At 35.4% G+C, this 20,611-nt stretch overlaps 2 protein-coding genes across 5 annotated transcripts in view; one reads left to right on the plus strand and one right to left on the minus strand.

Moving 5' to 3' along the window:
• The first annotated feature begins 205 nt into the window (after positions 1-205).
• LOC144971440 (OCIA domain-containing protein 1-like) lies at positions 206-20,057 on the plus strand. Of its 2 annotated transcripts, XR_013645135.1 has the most exons (9): positions 206-431; positions 6,428-6,491; positions 7,703-7,756; positions 8,695-8,742; positions 9,753-9,891; positions 10,397-10,536; positions 11,726-11,962; positions 13,737-13,836; positions 19,930-20,057. XR_013645135.1 is itself a non-coding variant. In XM_078912350.1 (8 exons), the coding sequence occupies exons 1-8, from the start codon at positions 357-359 to the stop codon at positions 13,775-13,777; spliced, it is 798 nt and encodes a 265-aa protein (XP_078768476.1). In that variant the 5' UTR covers positions 206-356; the 3' UTR covers positions 13,778-13,896. The 2 variants fall into 2 exon arrangements, 1 of the variants encoding a protein (XP_078768476.1); XM_078912350.1 differs by lacking the exon at positions 19,930-20,057 and having other exon boundaries at positions 13,737-13,896.
• Positions 13,914-20,611, minus strand: part of LOC144971438 (cilia- and flagella-associated protein 337-like) — a 42,856-nt gene continuing 36,158 nt past the window's right edge. For all 3 annotated transcript variants that reach the window (XM_078912348.1, XM_078912349.1, XM_078912347.1), the window contains 3 exons: positions 19,913-20,094; positions 17,607-17,725; positions 13,914-15,716 (listed from right to left, as the gene is read on the minus strand). In XM_078912348.1, coding sequence (XP_078768474.1) covers positions 15,560-15,716; positions 17,607-17,725; positions 19,913-20,094 — 458 coding nt within the window. In that variant the 3' untranslated portion in view covers positions 13,914-15,559. The remainder of the gene's footprint in view (positions 15,717-17,606; positions 17,726-19,912; positions 20,095-20,611) is intronic.

Consider the following 20,611-nt stretch of genomic DNA (forward strand, 5'->3'; position numbering starts at 1 on the left):
TTTTCACATTTTGGAATCTCAGAAATGATATTTCTATGAGATATCTTATGAAATTTATTGTTTTAATTTTTTTCTATCAAGCAATAAATCATCTCAAATTTGCATATAATATTATACACACCACCGATGTGCAGCCAATTTGCGATACTATAAAATAACGAATGTTTACATCGCTTTTGCAAGAGTTCTTTCACTTTCACCTTGCCAACATTTTGATTTAGATACTAGAGCTGATTATTTAACTAGACTAATAGATTATTATTCAACCCAGAAACCTCATTGTTCTACCTCCTTGTGGTGCCCTTTGCACGTTGAAGACAATTCAACTAATGTACAAGAGCTCTTAATAACTAGAGATGGCATCAGGGCAAAATAATTCAAATGCTCAGACTCGGACATCATCCGAGTCGGAGCAAACTCAAACACCTATTGTAAGTGAGACAAGAGAGTAAATTGATTCAGTTTGATACCGTTTTGGGGGATAAGTTTGTACTCTACACGAATTTATAATGATAGTGATTTTCATCGGGGGGAGGGGGGGCTAATACTCCAATATCTATAAGTATAAAGTATAAGTAGTAAACGTCTAGCTAGACGTCTGTCTATCTATTATCTAAACAATCTAACTTGTGCTCAAGGCCAGCCTTCGAGTCTGACCTTCGTTTTTTTTTTCATCTCTATTTAGTTACTGCATATGAGGTGATCACTTATTTCTGGGATTTAAAATAAAAGTTAAAAGCGCTGTCATTATCCACAGACACCTGTCTAGGGATAATGAAAATTCGTTATTCCCAGACACATATTTGAAAGTCCGCTCTTTTAAACAATTATCCACATTCCAGAATATGGAATGTTTCCAAATGCACAAAGAAATAAGGAAAGTTAATAAAGTATCTATAAAAACATGAAATTAACCAACATTAAATCAGTTGTTACTAAATATACACAATATGCGACGACTTCGAAGTGGGTGTCATGGCCGAATGGTTTAGTCGTCTGCCCTGGAAGTTTTACCAGAATCGACGTTGTGGGTTCAAATCCTGGTTCCGCCCCCCCCCCCCCCCCCCCCTTTTTTTAAAAAAAAATTCCGTCTTCTTTTTACAGACCGTTGCAAGGGATAAATGTCCCATCCATCCTCCCCCCCCCCCCCCACCTGTTTTTTTTTTTTTTAACTCTCTCTCTCTCTCTCTCTCTCTCTCTCTCTCTCTCTCTCTCTCTCTCTCTCTCTTATCTCTCTCTCTTGGTTCCTTTCTAGTTTGTAGCAAATTGTCATATTCGTCCCCACTCCGATCTCAAAAAGTGTCTAAAAATAATAAATAATTAAAAAGCAAACAAACAGAAATATTCAGAGAGCGACCATATGGTCAGATAGAGGAGAAAAAAACTATAATTCTTTTTAAAAATAAAAACAATTTTAAGAAATTCATGCTCAGAAACGGAACAAAAGGCCAAACAAAAAGGAGAAAAGAATAGACTCGCTCAAAAAAAAAAAAAAAAAAGAGGTGGGGGGGAGGACTTGCGTAAGGTCAATGTAGCCAGATGATAAGAAAAGACAGCCTCAGACTTCAGAGTTGATCACCCATCACTCACTTCTTGTTTGGCATAGTTACTTAATCAATCATGAGTCGAACATCTCTCACTCTATACACACATTAGAAGGCTTAAGTGTATCAATTTGTTGATTGATCAGTCACATGCCTCTACTAGCCTTTTGTTGCATTGTCGTACTTCGATAGTAGTACACACAATAGCAACTGCTTGCCCACCCTCACTCTGTTCTCAGTTCCCAATAAGTTATGTATGCCGTGTGTGCTTTCCTCTTTTCTTCCTGAGTAGATCGTTTCACTCGTGTCAAATGTATATTCAACTTGCAACATTGTAGCCATGTTTCATGAAATATTACCACGTTATATAGCCATGCATGGGTTATATGAGTTTTATAGGTCGTAGAATGGGGATTAAAAAATTTCCTGTTGTAGTTGAGCTCCCTTTGCATCGAGGCGTTGTAATCGAGCTGTACTGTAATCCCCTATCATTAAGGGGCTGTTTGGGTCTTTTCTAAAAAAAATTTAATTACCTATATTGGGCAATTTTAATCATTCTGTATCATCAATATAGGTTAAAAAACAACATTTATGGTGAAAAATTTTAATTATCTGTGTTGATACCCAGTTTGCAATCTATTTTGGGGGTCTGACATAAAAAAAATATAACAATCTGGTGGCAAACGTTCCACAAAAACTAATGAAGGAATGACCTCCATATTCTTCCCTCTTGTCAACATTGGACCATAGTGTGTCACCATAGAGAGATTTTACGGCTTTAGCTAATGGAATTTTTATTAGAACATTACAAAGTTGAGAATCTATAATTCAGAAAAGTGAGTGGAGCAGGCACTTATGTTGGTAACAACAAGATATGAAGTGAATAGAAAAGTGCCAGAAGACAATAGAGAATAAAAAAATTTTTCTGAATTAAAAATTCACCCCATACACCGGAGCATACTCAATGTCTCAATCGTTTCTATGTTATATGTTTGTGTTGAGAATATTGGCTATTAAGCTTAACTGCTGGTCAAAATTATTCGCGATGGTGGTGTACGAACGAATCGGCGGTCTCAAGAAGTGGGTGAGAGAGGGATCTAGTAATGACTTTGGGTTTGAAACGAATATTTTTGTGTTCGTGGATAGCTCACACGGTAGAGCCACGCTCTCACCTGCCAGGCGGAGTTGTCGTACCAATAAGGTCGCAGGTTCAAACCCCACCACCGCCGCGAAAAAATTTTTTATTCTCTATTGTCTTCTGGCACTTTTCTATTCACTTCATATCTTGAAAGTTGAGAATCAAAATGTTATGACAAAATTGATGTAAAAAATTCAGATTTAGGATTATAATTTAAAATTCACATATCTTTCATTGCATAGATTCTGAGAAACGTTTGACATAGTTTCCCATACACTTAGGAAAATTACAAATTGGGAAAATAGCAAAATGGCTTCCCGTTTTTCACACATTTCTTACTACCTGTACCATTTTCGACTGTGTTTTTCATGCCTTTATAATCTACTTTAAGAAATTCGACTTCATTTATATTATTTCTAAGAGAATAAAATATCATTTTCCACCAAAATCTCAAAATCAAATTTTTGAAGGATTTTCCTAATAATTAGACCCAAACCGCCCCTTAAGTAGACAAAACTGAACACATTGATTGCATTAAAAGAGTAACAAGAACCAAGAAGTAAAGAAAACAAAGAAATTCAAAAAGTTAAAGCTAGCAAAAACCCAGATATAATCAGAACTCTAAATATAAATTTCCAAAATGCATTGCTTAAAAAGGACAGATTATGACAACTCATTAAAGGGAGGGGCGACACCTGAAACTATTTTCAAGAATAATGATTATATCCAATATCTTTTTATATTAGGACATTGCCTATGACCAATGGATTCGAACCATGTGATTTATTTCGGTGGGCGTGTCCGGTTGCCATGGTGACGGCCGCCATCTTGGATTTTACTCTTCTCTGGGTGCTATTTTAAAAAGTTACTTTCTCAATAAGTTTCCATGGAATTTTCTTGAAATTTGGCATGGTTGTATATTTGTATATTATTTTAAAAAGTACAGAGCATTTTTTACATATTTTAAATAGATTTTTATTTACAAATTTTTTAAAATTATATTTTTTCGGTATGATAAAAATCATGTTTTTTGACATAAAAATGTCAATTTTTCAAAAAATAATAAAGATATTTAAAATTCCTTCTGTATGATTTTAGATAATCACTATAGCTCTAGACATGCAAAGTTTTAAACAAATTGATTCATAAATGACAAAATAAGATAAAAAATAGTGTTAAAAAATGTCATTTTGAGAAAAACGAGATCAAAGATAACAATGAATGAAAATAATAAGACAAAACGGTACAACCAGCTCAAAACATATCATCACCGTATGAGGGTCCCCCGTGTTCTTTTTCTGCCTCCATCTGGGCTTTTTCACGGGTCTGAGCTTTCATTTTGCGTCTTCTTTTTCTCTTTGTGTTGAGCAACCCTTATGCTCTGGTCAAGTCTTTTTGACTCTGCTTGCTGACTCAACATCTGGGAGTGTTCTCCCAGTCCACCGATGCCCAAAGACACTTTCAGGGATATTATTTCTGTTGGACCAAAATTATACTCTGCACCAAACTCAACTATTTTTAGGGAATGGAAGTATGTTTTATGGCATCTTGACCAAACAGAATTATGAAACCTTTCGTTTGGATTTTGTGTTGTCTTCATCTCACAACACTTCAACAAAGCATATACAGGCTTCAAGTGCTCATGAATTAAATCAAAATTCAAAGGTGTATTTACACGCTGCTTGTGTCAACAGGATACACATGGGCAGCAATATATTTTTTTATAAAAGCATCTGGAGTCTGGTTCAGGAGGACAATACCTATGTTGAGGGAAGTCATTGGTGTAATAACCGTGGTAAAGACCAGCAAGAATAGCCCATTTCATTTCTTTCCGCTGTGGCATTGCTTGGAATCGCTTTATCATAATACTACTATCACACACCAAATTCCAATCAAAGATTTGTGGTCACGGGTCAACCATGAGCCATCATAACTTTCTTGCTTTCTTGGCTTTTGTAGCAAATAACTGTAGCCAACGTTTGGATTTTTTTGTCACTTTAGGTATAGTTATAATAATCCAGTAAAAATTGGAAATATTTAGAGATAATTAACGTGAATACGTGTCAAAATTTGATAAAACAACTGATCAATCGAAAGGTAAACAAATCGTAGTAAAATATAATAGTAAGAGAGGCGAACTTTCACCCTGACTCAACATCCAATCCCTGGCGCGGAGTCAGAGGTCTAGAACAAGGTCAGCCAATCAGATCGCACCATTCGTGATCACGTTGTATTTACCTGACAACTTGACCTCTTATCAGCTGTTTGACACACAATCTTTGTTCGCGACTAACAGTTTCTAAACTCCTCCCCTGCCCATATTCTGATATTTATGAGACTGAAACCGTGTCAAATAGACGGGCAAAGAGTAGACTAAACTATCGATATCAAAATTTACAACATCGATATGTATTATAATGCTTTTCAGTCCTATTATTTTCAGTTGAATTCTCACAAAAAATTGAAAAGTTTGGTATTTTCATGTCGACTTCCAAGGTTATGAAAGACGATTTACAAACTTTATATTATCCAAATCACCATCTAAGTGCTGAAAATATGTGAAAAAATGATTGTTCTTTGATAATAAATAAAAAACTGAAATTTTATATTTTGACCCAAAAATCGATATTTCAGGTGTCGCCCCTCCCATTAAAAGTCCAGCAAACAAAAACTTACCATAGCATCCCGTTACCAAACAAGCAAGGTGAATACAATAGAACTAATGACTGAAATAACAGAGTATATAAAAAATCTCAGAAAAAATGTCATACATTCAAGAACGGATATATTGACATCATCGGGACTGTGGTAAAATGTCAATATATAAGTGTCATGTCGATGTATCAATCATTTTAAAATATGAAAGGGAAACAAATGAGAAAATGGGAGATAATAGCTTGGGAAGTCAATCTGGATGATTTGATGGCCTTTAAAAGGGCTTATTTTGAAATGTATGATTGTTCACTTTATTTGAATTTAAAAAGTCTTTTATTGTGGTCTGTCTCTGAAGAGCAGGAATAAATTTATGACCCCTTTCCTCAGCACTGGTAAGGACGTCAAGTAAGGAAGTGCCCTCATGAAGTTGCTGTGCAAAAGAGTGGAGTGTCTCGATAGCTACTATAGTGGCATAGCTGGAAACTGGTTCCAATGGTGCACTATCCTCATCCAACTCCACATTGGCAACAATAGCATCTTCTAAAACTTAACTATTGTTGAGTGGTATTGAGACTGAGCATCAATAACAGTGACATTTACATTGCCAATAATATCGAGACAGAGAAGCTGGGCATTAGCACTGAATTTTAAAAATTGAGAAATAATGTTGTTTTTTCTTTTTGGGGGGTAAATAAGAGGTCTGTCTCATTTACTAACACCACACACTAAGTCTGGGTTCCAGATCGGGATTTAGTGGGCATCTTGCAAAGAAGACACATAGACAGTCTTGCACTTAATGGGTGATGTGGGGCGCTTTCTCCTTAACCTATTTGTTGAAAACCAAGAATATTGATTTCGGGAATTCCCATTACTGGTATCATGGTCCTGATCAATGATGATTTACAGGTTGACATTGGACAATAATCTTGCATTTTCTTAGCTAATGCTGAAGCCGCTTTAATGCCTTTTGGTCATGGTTGTAATCCAGCCTCCCCTCTTAAGTGACAAGTTGTTAATCTTAGTTTTATACAGTCAAGAAGTAAATGAAAATTCCTAAGCCTTTGCTTGACTTTGCATTTCTTTATTTCAGAGAATGACGGAAGAAGAAAGGAAGGTGCTCAAAGAGTGTGAAAATGAAAGTTTTTTTAAACGAGGTAAGTAACACTGATCTGTCCGTAATAATGATAATAATAATAATAATAATAATAATAATAATAATAATAATAATAATAATAATAATAATAATAATAATAATAATAATAATAATAATAATAATAATAATAATAATAATAATAGTAATAATAATGATAATAACAATAACAATAATAACAGTTTATTTGTATAAGTTCCGAATCCTGTTGACAAAACAGCACAAATTTCACTGATGTAAAACATAATTCTAAAAATTGGCATACACAATCACTCACGCACACACACACACACACACACACACATACATATATTTATACAAGGACGCACATACACACAAACACACACACACACACACATATGCACACATATTGAAAATAGCAGGTACATATTAAATAATTAATAAAAATTCTATTCGAACGTTTAAACAATGATGGCAAAATGATTGGGGAATTATATATGTATTCAGAAATCTGGTGAATCATATCTTACAAAATCCAATGTTAAAAGTTATCATACATACTAGTATATTAGCCTAAGGAATTGTAAGGTAAAAATATTAATACAAATTGTATGTAATTAAAAACTAACCTAGTCCTTTATGGGGTGCAACGTCAAGTTCATCAATACAAACCTCATTCCCCTCTTTTTTCAATGCTACATGACATCTCTTCGTTAACATGTCTATTTGACGATGCATTGCCTTAAACACCCCATCCCCTTATAATATGTTGCAATACATAAGTAAGAAAGTCTGGTGCATAATTCGTTTCTCTCCTTCTTGGTGAGAAGGAATTATTTATGTTTGTACTTTGTCACTAGCTTCAGAACTGTTTGACAATTACATATCTGCTCAATTTCAATTTTTGATCCTCCTCTCTTCATGTCTCTTCACAAGGTAAAACACTTCATTTGGTTGAAAAGAAACAAGAGGCATCAACTTACATGGTGTTAACTGTAAAGTGTTGTGATTGAGCACTTTTTCATCAAAAGTGTTTATTGTTATATTTATTCTGAAAGCAGTTTTGCAGAAATTAATTTTAATTCTAATATTTTTTTGTCTTTTTAAGAATCAATTCATTTTCAATTTCATAACCCATATTAAAATAGTTTAAAATTTCCATAAATCAAGATAAGTTCTCAAACATTTATGAAAAGAAAGAAAAGTCTGATTTTTGTTGATTTATTGATTTCATCATTATTTTTTATTTCACAGCTTTGCCATTGTCGTGTGGGGCCATTGTGGGAGTTCAATACTTAGTCAAGACTGGTAAGGAGTGATTGTTGCTTAAAGTAAAGTGTTTGATTATATTGCTAATACTTTTTATGTAATATTGCTTTGACAAATTTTGAACGTTGGATAAGTTGATTGAATAGTAAAATCGTTTCTTTTTTTTTCTTTTTTTTTTGTTTTGATTTTTTTTTTTTGTTTTTTTTTTTGGAGGAGTTGACTTGGCCAATACAACAAATGACAATCATATGTTTAGTTGTTATTTGTCATTAAAGTCATGTCTTTGCAGGTCTTTATATTATTTCATTACTACTATCAACTTATTTATATCTCCCAAGCAAATCAGGCTATTTTCAGATCAACGGACAGGGAAAAGGAAAACAAAAGCAACAACAAATCAAACTGTCATCAACAAAAGACGACAAATACAAAACCTTTGAGGACCACCAACGTTATTAATCACAAATCCAGCCATTGACACTGAAATTTATACTGAAAACATTTTACTTACATCCCACATGTGAAACCAATAACAAACATTAAGCATGCCATTGCTTTTAATTCTCTCCTCTGCACAAACCTATAACAATAACATAGAGATGATTTGGACATGAGTTAGCTCTGATGTATTAAGCGAATATAAATAAGTTATCATAAGCGCCAGCTCCTCTTTCTTTTCTGAATTTATATTAATTAATACATGGGATATTACTCATGTTCCCTTCATCTCTGTTATACGTTTGTGCAGGGAAGAGTGTTAATAACTTTATTTGCAACCATCTAGCATGTTGGTGTGGGGATTGCTAACTCGAGATAACAACCTTTGAACTACTTTTGTGTTTATTATTGGCTGGAGCAGAAATTTAGCTAAACATGTTATTTGTTTTTTATTTTTCATTTGTAACATGTAATATGCTTCGTCTTTTTTTTTTCAATTGGTATTCACACAATGCACACTTTGTCTTGTTTATTTTTAGGAAAAGTGGCCGGTCATCCAAGGTTTGGATCTATTCCAAAGACAATAAGTATGTATGTGAGTGGTTTAGATTTGATTAAATGTTAATACAATTCAACTTACCGAAATCCTTTTATAAATGTAAATTTGTACGTTAAGAAGTGATATAAATATGACAATTGTTTGTCCCAGTTTTTGGATTAATAACCTCATTGGTCAATTTGTTTCCAATTGATTGACAATGAGTTGCTAAATTTTACTTCTTTTGAAACAAAACGTTTTCTCTACAATTCATTTCTCAGCCTCCCCTCCCCTTTCTTGATAACTGTTACAATCTCTCTTGTTCGCCCTCTCTCCCTCCCTCCTATTTTTTTCACACACACACACATACACACTTATAGATACATTTATAAAGGCAATTCCTCAATGCTTTAATTTACAAACAGACTCTCTCTCTCTCTGTATCTCTATCTCTCTCTCTCTCTCTCTCTCTCTCTCTCTCTCTCTCTCTCTCTCTCTCTCTCTCTCTCTCTCTCTCTCTCTCTCTCTCTCTCTCTCTCTCTCTCTCTCTTTTTTTTTTTTTTTTCCTATTTATCTATCTGTCAATCTACCTCGATTGTGTGTGGGTGGGTGTGTATATGTGTGTGTGTGTGTGTGTGTGTGTGTGTGTTTTACTGTCTCATTCTTTTTCCTTCCTCTCCTTCTCTTTCATGGTATTTATCTCACTGACCAACCAGCTTCACATACTTTCAAAACCGTTGGCCTACCTTGGAATTATCAATTGCGACTTTTTATACTATTGGGATTTTGAAAATAATATTTCCTCCATTAGATAAGACAAAATGTTACTTTATTAAATTTTATTTCAGTGATCCTACATTTTAAACTCAAATATCCTTCAAGAAGTAAATTATTTAATAAAAGTGACATGTTTTGTGTTCCTATTACAATCATACTTATTGATGTTTTCATTAATTTACAGGCATCTTACATATAATACATAACTACAAAAGGACCAAATCGATGCAGTGGGTCCCATTTATTGACAATCCAATAACATCTGACTTTGTTTCCACACAGTTGCAGGTGGCTTCGCATATATCACAGGAAAAATCTCCTATCTCTCAGAGTGTAGAAAAAAGATTTTGGAGCAAATTCCCGACAGTAATTTGGCAATGACCATCAAGAAAAATCAAGCACGTACTCAACCTGACATGAGGTATTTACTATTGATAAAATGTCATCCTTTAATTTTATTACTTTTTCTATTCATAAATGACATATAAAAGACATCTGTTAATAAAAAAGGACAGATATTTTATCATTTCAAGGTTAAGTTAACTTTCAGGATCACACCTGTCAAAGTGAATACTTGGTTGCTTGAAGTTGTGGACTGTAAAAAAGTATTGAACAAAAATTAATATAACATCTTCAAATAAGAGCGAACTATTCATGTTGGAATGCTTCAAGCTCAATTTCCGACTTTCAACTAGCAACAAAAACATTTAAAACAGTTGGGTGAAGGAGCACGTTGAGCCCAAAACGTTCTGTATTAGGGTCTGTGTAAGGGTAAGGAAATTTTAAGTGGTATTTGTTGCACAAAATGCACTGCATTTTAGTTTTTGCAGTCTTAATGCACTGACGTGGTTTCCTTTTGTTACTCAAAATAAAAGGTCAAAAGTCACCACTTAGGTAGTTTACACCTATTTCTTCCCATCTTTCAGTAACAGGCAGGATTTCTACTCAAATAAAACTCCAACTGCTGACGGTGGTGATGATCAGTCGACTGGAATTACATACCCGACAGATCCAAGGTCCTATGACGGGTTGAATGACTCACAAAGACCATCCATGGACAATGAGGGTGAGCATTATACATTCCAGTGGGTTCTTAAAAGCTCTTTGTCTCATGAGAAAAGTAGGGGGGGGGGGGGAGATGTCTCAACTATCTTCCACACTATGTCCAAGGTCTATTCTACACATCTATGCCGTTTGCATCACCCCAAAGAATTAGAATATAATATAATGAATCTTTATACCTTTTTATCCCTGTCATCAAATCATTCAACATATCTATAGTCCAAGTCTTTGTCATGATATTGGGACCACATGGCTGAGCAATCGGAGTGAGCAGGGAGGTTACTCGTGCTGAATTCTTTTCCCTATATCTCTTTTTTTTTCTTTTCCAGATTTCTTTCTGTCCTTGTCCTGTTTTGTCCAAGCCTTGGCCAGAGAGTCCTTGCTTCGGGAGAAACAGTCAACTATGTAGTATTTTTGGGGAGATATTTTTATTCTTTAAAATCATCTCTTTGTTATGTGCTGTTATACTTTTTTCTTGTTTTGGAATATGATATTTTGTAAGTATATGAGTGTTCTCCTCATGGCAGCATCTTGTGCATGTATCTGGATGGGACTCTGAGGTAATCTCCAACTAAGCACATGGATCGATTGCTCTTGGAATCTAATTCTGCTCCATATTTGAAATTACTTTTTGTCTTACTTTTTCTCGGGTGCTTTTAAATGCAAATCTAAAAAAATTTTAATAATCCCTTTTCTCCCCTTTTTGCTGGTAGTGTAATGACCTTAAGGGCCGTAAAACCCCCAGAAACAAAAACAAAAAAACAGGCTATGCAATATTGTCTTTACTTGTAACCCACAAGTATTGGGTTGATATCTCACCCATTATGTTTTGTAGCCTTGAGCAAGTCATCTCACCCCAGCTCATTGCATTGCCGTTATTACATAAACCCAGAGTGATGCTCATCATTTTTCTCATAGAGATTGATGAATAAAATTTTCTTTAAATAGCTTAAAGATAGAGTCCTGATGTGGAATATGGTTCGGAAAAATAAACAACATAAAATGAGGTCTTCAATATGAGTTTATGTTTAATATATTGTAATCATAGACAAACATTTGGCCATTGACGTCATGTTTTAAAAAAACAAACTTTAATTTTTATTTTAATGCAAGTCCTGGGACAATCATCTTTGCCATTTATGTTTCAAAGACATTTTCTCATCTCATTCCACATGTTTTTACTTGTGTAACAGTCAAATTACCAGATGACTCAGAGCAGAAAATAATAATAACATATGATGACTTGAGGCAAAAGAACCGTAATGAATACAAAGACAGACTGTCTAAGCAAACTCCCCCTCAAGAGCCTGGCACACCTTCATATAAGGACAGTCCATTTATGCCCCAAAAGACGTGGCCAGACAGAAGGCCATCCCCCAATCAAGAGCCTTCGCCAATGGAGGACCCACCCTCCCAAGCTCCTCCCAAAAGTAAGTCTTTTGTATAGAAAAATTTTATTTAAAGTATGTGCGGCTATCAGGTCTGTGGTATGACACTCGCTTTCGGATCGGAAGGTCTTGGGTTTGAGCCTCGCTCGGTGCATAGTTGAGTCCTTGGAAAAGGCTCTTTACTTACATTCTCTCACCTTACTCAAGTGTAAAATGAGTACCTGACCGTTAACAGTGTTGTTTCTGTCCGAAATAAAATTGTATCAGGCGCCTAACAGGTGTCATGTCCCATCTTAAATGTTGCTGTTGGCCAGGGACCCCTTGTAAAGCGCTTTGAGCACATTTAGTGGATATTGCTCTATATAAAAGCTCAAAAAAAAAAAATCCAAAAAAAATTGAGCTTTATATAGGGCAATATCCACTAAATGTGCTAGAAGCGCTTTACAAGGGGTCCCTGGTCAACAGCAACATTTAACATGTAGGACGGAACATAACGCCTGTTAGGCGATATTACAATTTTTCGGACAAAGACAGCGCTGTTAACGGCCAGGTACTCATTTTACACCTGAGTATGGTGAGAGAAAGTGAGTAAAGAGCCTTTTCCAATGACTCAACTATGCGCCGAGCGCGAGACTCGAACCCAGGACCTTCCGATCCGAAAGCTAGTGTCATACCACTAGACCACATAGCCGCTCAATTTAATTTAATTTAAATTTTAAGTAAGTTGGAAAAGAGTCCAAAATATACTGCTTTTTTATGATCCATCTACATTTGTTGATTGATATTTTATTTCATGATCTTTAAATTAACAATCTTTATTTTTGTGTCACTGTATTGAGTGAAGGTGCTTGCAAACCGCTTCAGTCCCTTCTTGATCAGTGACTGACTAATAATGCAAGGGTCCAATCATATGTGACTAGTAAATTAGTATCTTGTTGCTTTTTATACCCACACATCAACATCCCCACCATTACTACAAACACTACACCACATCACCATCACTACCATTACAACTACAACCACCACCGTCATATTATCATCACTACTACCACCACTACTACAATCACCATCAGCACCACATCATGATCACTATCAATACTACTACAACCACCACCCACGCATCATCATCATCACTACCACTACTACAACCACCAACACATCATCATCATCACTACCAACCATTACTACTTCCTACTACAACCACAACTACCACTGCCACTACTACTACAACATCCATCACCACCACATCATCCTTACTACCACAACTAATAAAACCTCAACCACTATATCATCACTACCACTATGACTACAACCACCCTCACCAGATCATCATCACTACCTTAGTACCACTGCTATTACAACAACTACTATCGCATCATCACTACCATTGCTACTACAACCTCCAGCTCCACATCATCATCACAACTAGAGCTTTATCTGGAATTGCTTAATAATGAATTAATATGGCTGCGCTGTCTTTATGGACGCTTGCCGTGAACAATGTGTGGGTCTCAGTCCATTGCCAATATCCAGTTAGTATTTTGTTTCCATAAATCTCTGTCGAGTGCAAGTGTTCTTAGCTTTTGAAGGTCATCATGTGTTAAGGTGCCAGGACCAGGACAAAACCAAGTAATCTCATTCCAAGACAAAGACAGAAAGCAAGTTAGAAAACAGAAGACACAGTAAGTACCTCCCTGCCCACTATGGGAGGTCAGGAACCCGACCCAGATTGTTTTGTTATACAATTTATTGGGAATATTCAAGCATTGCCCGATCATTATGCTGATTTTTTTTCTATTTTTTTTTCTATTTTCAGAAAAGAGAACGAATATGTGGGGTGATGTAATAGAGGACTAGTGACAAATTCATGACTTATAATAGTGTTGGAATCCCCATTGAAACAAGTTTATGAGAATGTATGTGCCTGTGTATGTGTTTTGCCCATTATTTCTAGGAATAAAGAATAAAATAACAAACTCTCATTCCTTGTATATTTTTTTAAATATAGATTGTTTATTTTTCCATATTTTTCATGAGCGCATCACACTCAAACAAAATATCACACTCATATTTTGTACAGAATTTATAAATACTCTTATTAAAACAACAGACTATCCTTTTTGTTTTGTCAAGTTGATTATTTAATTGTCACTTGTTCAATCAAGGTGAACGTTCATATTTTGTAACAGTATTTTAATGTCTAATAATTTTTTTCCCATCTTTCACTCTCACACTTGCATTTTTAACTTATACTAAGTACCTTTGGTAATCGATGAAATGCAAAGGACATCTTTCCATCAGATATCAGAAAAAATAGCATATAGAAAATATAACATTGTTTATTCAACCTCATTCTAAAGAGGATACTTGCAATATGACTTAAGCAATTCTCCTTTTCACCGTTGGTTTTTATTTATCATATTGTAATTAAATTGTTGCTTTTTCACATTCGTTTTTAATTCGTTTCCTAATGGAGAGAGTAAGTAAAAACAGTTTAAATGCATAATACATTGCTTTTGCTACATTGTAATATTCGAATATCTTAAAGCATTGGTAACGAATTTAAAAGAATTTTATAGCTACGTCCACCACTTGCACCAGTGATACACCAGAGAATCAACAATCAAAATACATAAAACTTCTATAAAAGTATGTATATGAATAAAAATTAATTTCGTTATGGCAACAACGTAAAAACTGTACAAAAATGAATTACAATTATATAACAACATGTTTATCTCGAAAGCTCATATTTTAAAGCACTATGGGTTTCAAGTTCGAGAGATGAGTAAATTAATTTTACTTACTACTCATACCAAACTCTTGTATCACTTAAATTTTAATCTGAAATTTACTGTTACATGCATTACTCATGCAGATCTACAAGCTCATTTACAAACACACACACTAACATACAGACACACACACACACACACACACACACACATAAATATATTAAATAAATAAATACACATGTTTAGTGCTCTTAACATGCAATCATTTAAGAGGCCTTACAAGTTTTAAAGATAAATTAAACACACATTTCTCTACATTAAGTTTTGTTCGTTTAAAATTAATCAGTGTCGATTCTTACAGTTTCAGTGCACCCCGGATACAATGACCTTGGATCAAGCAAAACTTCAGATTTAATGAAATCTTTAAAACTCCCAGTTTTTATTCTATTTGACACTACTAAAGCCACCTTGCTTTCAACTTAACTTAACTTGAGCTTTTATATAGCGCAATATCCACTAAACATGCTCAAAGCGCTTTACAAAGGGTCCCTTTTAGAACAAAAATATATAGCAAACAAAATGGGACCAGGGGTTGTCTTTATTCAGGGGTGTTGTTATACAGAGGTTGCATTGTATCTCATTTTAGACCTGGCCAAACTTAGCAATAAAAGCACTGGCAGCATAATATGATAGAATAAATATATTATGAAATTGGCACTGTTTGGCCTCATCATTACAATGGTAGTGAGCAAGGTTGATGGTATAAAGAGGTTTCACACATAAATACTTCATTTACATTTTCTTAAAAGTGCATCTTGTAGTATTTGTTGACAGAAATAATGTACAAACAACAGAATTCCTATTCCATGAACCAGTATTACACTGAGTACATTTTCATCATGGTTCAGTCAATGTAAAAATCAAAAGGGTCCTCTTTGTTGACTTTGAATGTAGGCGGGGTTGGTTGAGGGGTGATGTCCAATGGATAACAGTGCAGCATTTGGTATTCGCTAGGACCTCCCCAGTCTACTTTTACTTTCTTGTTCTTTGTAAAACGGAGCCTGAAAATGACAAAAGCAAATTCAGAATTGACATTACAAATGTACTTTGTTCATTCAGTTTCTTTTGTGTTTAGGTGCTGGTATTAGATCAGTAAACAAAAAGAAGATAACTTTAATAGTGTTGTCAATGCATAGAAATTAATGACTGCAGTAATAATCGCCCATTATAAAATGAAACAAGGCAAATCGTTAAAACAAGAGCAATCCATAAGGACACTAGTTGAAAAGAAGTGGAAACAAAAGCAAGGACACTAGTTATAAAGAAGTAGAAACAAAAGCAATCTAAATGAGTGTCTGGTCTGAGAGAACATCAAAATTCAACCAAGACAGAGGTACATAATACCAATCATGAGAGATTAACGAGTAATTAATTAATTGTTAAATGTAGTTGACTTCATTTGAACTTTAATGACCTCTGGTTGACCTTCAAGTGGTTGAATTGGAATTCCAATCGACCAAATGTTTTTCAAAGATGTCAATCTTACCAACTGTGAAGAAAAATAAACTTTTACACGAATGTGAAATAACTAGAGTTTTTTTCACTAGGTTGTGACTCTACTATGTCACTTGACCGATGTGGCATCTGTGAAAATTCATTGATTTTTTGTAATGTTGAACTTCAACAACACCTGGGCATGCTTACTTTCAAAAGACTTTCTAATCTTTATGACAGTTGTGAAGTAGATGTATATTTTCATCCCATCCTCATTATAACAACTTTTTTCCTCTCATTGAAAATTGTTTGAATGGACAGCCACAATGAGAATGAGAACACTTCTCAAGACTATACTTTTAAAAGTTGCACTGTCAGCCACCAAAGCTTTGGAGAGGGTGATTGACCCGACATAGAGAATGCTGTTGAACGCCATGCTCCATCAATGTACTCCTCTTGAAACCAGCCTTTCGACCTCCACAAGTTGGTGGAGACCGATCCAAAGACCATCAACGGGCCACCGGCCCTCTATGATGAACTCATACTCATACTCTTCTTCTTCTTCTTTCAGCTTATCCCGCATTTTGCAGGGTTGCCATAATGAATGCCACATCTCGGTTCAGCGCATCATCTTCCTCCAGGCCCAGTTCTTTCATATCATCCTTTATCTTATCCTTCCATCAATGTACTCCATCAATGCTTATTGCCAGCCACCTTATTACTGTACTGAAAGCTACAGGATGTTAGTGTCCTAAATGGATTCCTCATTTGACGGAATTTTTTTTCTGATAGACAGTCTTGTTCCCTTAATTAATTAGACCAAGACATAGATGCTGAGTTCAGAATATCAAGAAATAGAGAGCATCTCTTAGTGTGTGGTTTGCTACATTTTCCAAATGGTAGATGTAATGAACACTGATGATTTGAGAACATCTGTGTCCATGTTTGAATTACTACTGTGAGGAAACAACATGAAAACTGGCCACAATCAGCTTTGGACAGCTTGGAAAGAATTTATGTTTGACGGTGCTCAATAGGCCACAGTCAGCTTTGACCAGCTTGGAAAGAATGTACCGTTTGACGGTGCTCAATAACAGCTTTTCCTATGTGTGACACAACTTCTCATTGGATGATTTTTATAATTTCACTGATTTCAGTCACGGATGCAATTGAGATTTTTGGGGAGTTTGTTTTTTGTTGGTTTTTTTCTATGTTTTAGTTTTTGTATTTTCTTCTGACCCCACTGTCCAAGTAGCAGTGATTGGGTAACTGGTTGTGATAGATCTCGTGGGAATTACTTTGATAGTCTAGAATCCTATCCAAAGGATAGTACACAATTGTCATGTCCATTTAAAGCTTCACCAATGGGAGAAGTTGTACCTTGGGTTTTAAGGTTCTGAATGACTAGATTTCTGAAATAGATAATATCAAAGTTATAAAAGATTCCCCAAATTCACCTTTTTCCAGTGCCATAGTCAAAAGGCCTGCTTGCCAACATATTGTTGATCATATCATCATCTACCACATATGCAGGCTTGCTGCTATATGTCACCACAGGGGAAACAGGTCTTTGGTTCTGGAATGCAAAAGATACAGATAAAAAAAGTAGGATTGGTAAAGAAGCTATTTGGTATCCAGTACAACAAATTATACTTGATGGATGATTAGCATTAACAACATGAAGATAAAAATCTTAAAACCCATTAACCTATACGCTTGATTAAAGGCATTACATTTAGATAGACTTCTTAAAATCCATGGTTTTAAATGCATAACTAAAGGTATTGACAGCATCCCATTAACATTAAATGGAAATCTTAAAATCCATGGCTTTAAACGCTTGATTAAAGCATTAACATTAACATAGAAATCTTAAACCCCACGACTTAAAATGCTTGATTTAGGCTTGGTAGTTAGCAAAGATTTCTTGATTTTGATTTAAACTTACACTGCAGTCCGCTTAAATTAAGCTCCCAGGGACAAGAAAAAAAGTTTATCTTATCGATGTTTATCTTATCGAAAACTCAAGGGGAAAACCCTTCAGAGACACAAACGTGTTTAAACTATTAGTCATCCTCCTTTAATAAATTCATCAAAAAGACAGCCCACTTCCTTTTAAGCTTGGCTAAACTAAACTAAGAGTGACTCTTTTTCTGACTATTATTTGTCGTTAGAGTTATCTTTCCCATGCAACAGGCATGAGATGATCTAAATGCTTGGAAAGGCAGAGAGAGAATGAAAAAAAACAATGGGCGAGTTGAAATGCTATCACCACTCGTCACCAAGTCAAAGTTAATTGCGCAATGAGTTCCAGTGGTTTTGTTCCTATTACCGATTGGCAAACCCTTGAAACTAGCCTAGAGAGGGTTAAATGGGGAGGGGGTGCAAGCAACCACTTCACAGTGGAGATGTGCATTGCGTGAATGCGCATGATAGACAAAGGCCTCTAGTGTGTTATGACAAAGCACAAACCCACATGTGCTATGACAAAGCACAAACCCACATATTCATGTGATTGTGTGCGTCATGTGGTGACATGCTTTGTGTATTTCAGTGAATCTTTGCACACCCTTCACACTCGATTAATATAGCCGGTCTTGTTTCTTGATTGCAGCAAGTGAATGTATTGCGCGATGAGGAGACTAAAAGATAGGAGATGGGGGTGGAGGGATGATTGAGAGACTCCTAGTTGTGCAGATCCAGATTGATGAGTTAATCTTATCCGGACAAGCTCACAGGCGGAGTTTATCTTAAACATTTTAAATTACTAACGATTTAGAGCAGAAAAATCGGGACCAGCCTCAGAGTTTATTGTAAGCAAGAGTTTATCTTAACACAGTTTATCTTCAGTGTAATTATATGCAATAGCAAAGCCACTTTATATGTCTTGAACATTAGCTTTCCAAATCATTTTTGTTAAGAACGCAATTTTTTTTCAATATTCTATATCGGCAAAAATAAATTTTCTAATCTGCTTATTATGTGATACAATTGCACAGCCTCTTGATTAAAGTTGTAGATAGATATAGTGTCCCATGTATAACAGGTCCGGATATAACAGGAGCCCAGTTGTAACATGGTTATTTTTTAATCCCCAATCTTTTCTCCTTTGTCTTTAGTAAAACTCACCGGCTATAGCAGGGACTTTTAAGAGCCTAATTGGTTTTAACAGGGGTGCTGAAACACTTAACTCAAAATACAATACATTAGCCCACATTAGGTTCAGGTAAGCTAAAGGCAACTGAGAGGTCGGCTAGGCCTATTTCCAGAATACATACATGTGCATGTTTGTGTTTAGGCTACATACTACTATACTACATCATATTCAGTATAACACGGACAGTGCGCTACATGAGCTTTATAGTGCACACCACTTCATGGCTGTCAGTGGTGCTGTTGGAATGGGTGAAAAGCAGAGTAAAGGATGAAGATAGAATTAACCATTGCATTGTTACAACCCGAATTGTGGCCTGAAGAAAGTGGCAGAGGGGGGGGGGGGGGGGTACAGGAATGGAAGTCACAGTCACGTTGTCCAATTTATTAACTTAGGGAGGTAACTCGAATGTGTTCCTTGTGGGGGGGGGGGGTTGTTATTTTTAAAAATTTCCCTCAGTATACTTCCCTTCAAATGTCGTATGCACAGATATAATGGGACTCGGCTACAACAAGGATTTTGTGCTAGTCCCACTATCCCTATTGTATCCGAGTTCCACTTTACCATAATAGTGTTCCTCAGCTGCTTGTCATTTAGCTTATCACCAACCTTATCTTCTTCATCAGTCTTTTCTGAGTCCTGGTGTATTATTTCCATGGTGGTCTGTTTCTCCAAGAAGAGCGGATGCGAGGGCAAACTCATCGGGTCAACAAGTACATCATAAGGCACCATTGGGTGTTGGAACGTGGCTGGATTGTGGAGATCCCATGGGTCAGGCTGGCCTAGTGTACCTGCCATTACAAAGTATGTCATGATTTTACTTGCACTTAAAGACAAATTATTTAGAAAATTGATCTTTGTGTGTGAAATAATAAAAATAAAATATTTGGAGCCAAAATTTGGTAAACTAAAACTGAGTCATCTTTTTTGGTACTTTTAAAATTTAGAAGTGAAACTTTAAAATATTTTCACATTGCTATAGATAAATATGATTTTTTCAATATAAAAAAAAAATGAAATCAAAAGATGGTCAGAGATAAAACAAAGGTAATCAGAGAATTGTTTGGAATCTGGGGAACATGGAATTGAAGTTAAACTACAGCGGTGACCTGAAAAAAAAATTAAACCTATCTCAGATTTGAAACGTATCCATTCACTTGTCACTCCATTATTTTCCAAATTTAGCTCTGGACCCTCAGTGCAAGATGTATCTGTCTAATCATTTCCATGTAAATATCCCTTATCACAAATCTTTTAAACTTCTTGAATGGTTGTCAAAAGGCGCTTTCGTCTAATCTTTGCATCATT

This window comes from Berghia stephanieae, chromosome 4, assembly GCF_034508935.2.
Source record: "Berghia stephanieae isolate SIO BIC M18660-M18661 chromosome 4, UCSD_Bste_1.3, whole genome shotgun sequence".
Taxonomy (NCBI): domain Eukaryota; kingdom Metazoa; phylum Mollusca; class Gastropoda; order Nudibranchia; family Aeolidiidae; genus Berghia; species Berghia stephanieae.

Coding starts and splice junctions, on each gene's coding strand:
- LOC144971440 (XM_078912350.1), top strand. CDS start 357: ATGGCATCAGGGCAAAATAATTCAAATGCTCAGACTCGGACATCATCC. Junction 6,492..7,702: donor TGAAAGTTTTTTTAAACGAG/GTAAGTAACACT, acceptor TTTATTTCACAG/CTTTGCCATTGTCGTGTGGG. Junction 7,757..8,694: donor TCAATACTTAGTCAAGACTG/GTAAGGAGTGAT, acceptor GTTTATTTTTAG/GAAAAGTGGCCGGTCATCCA.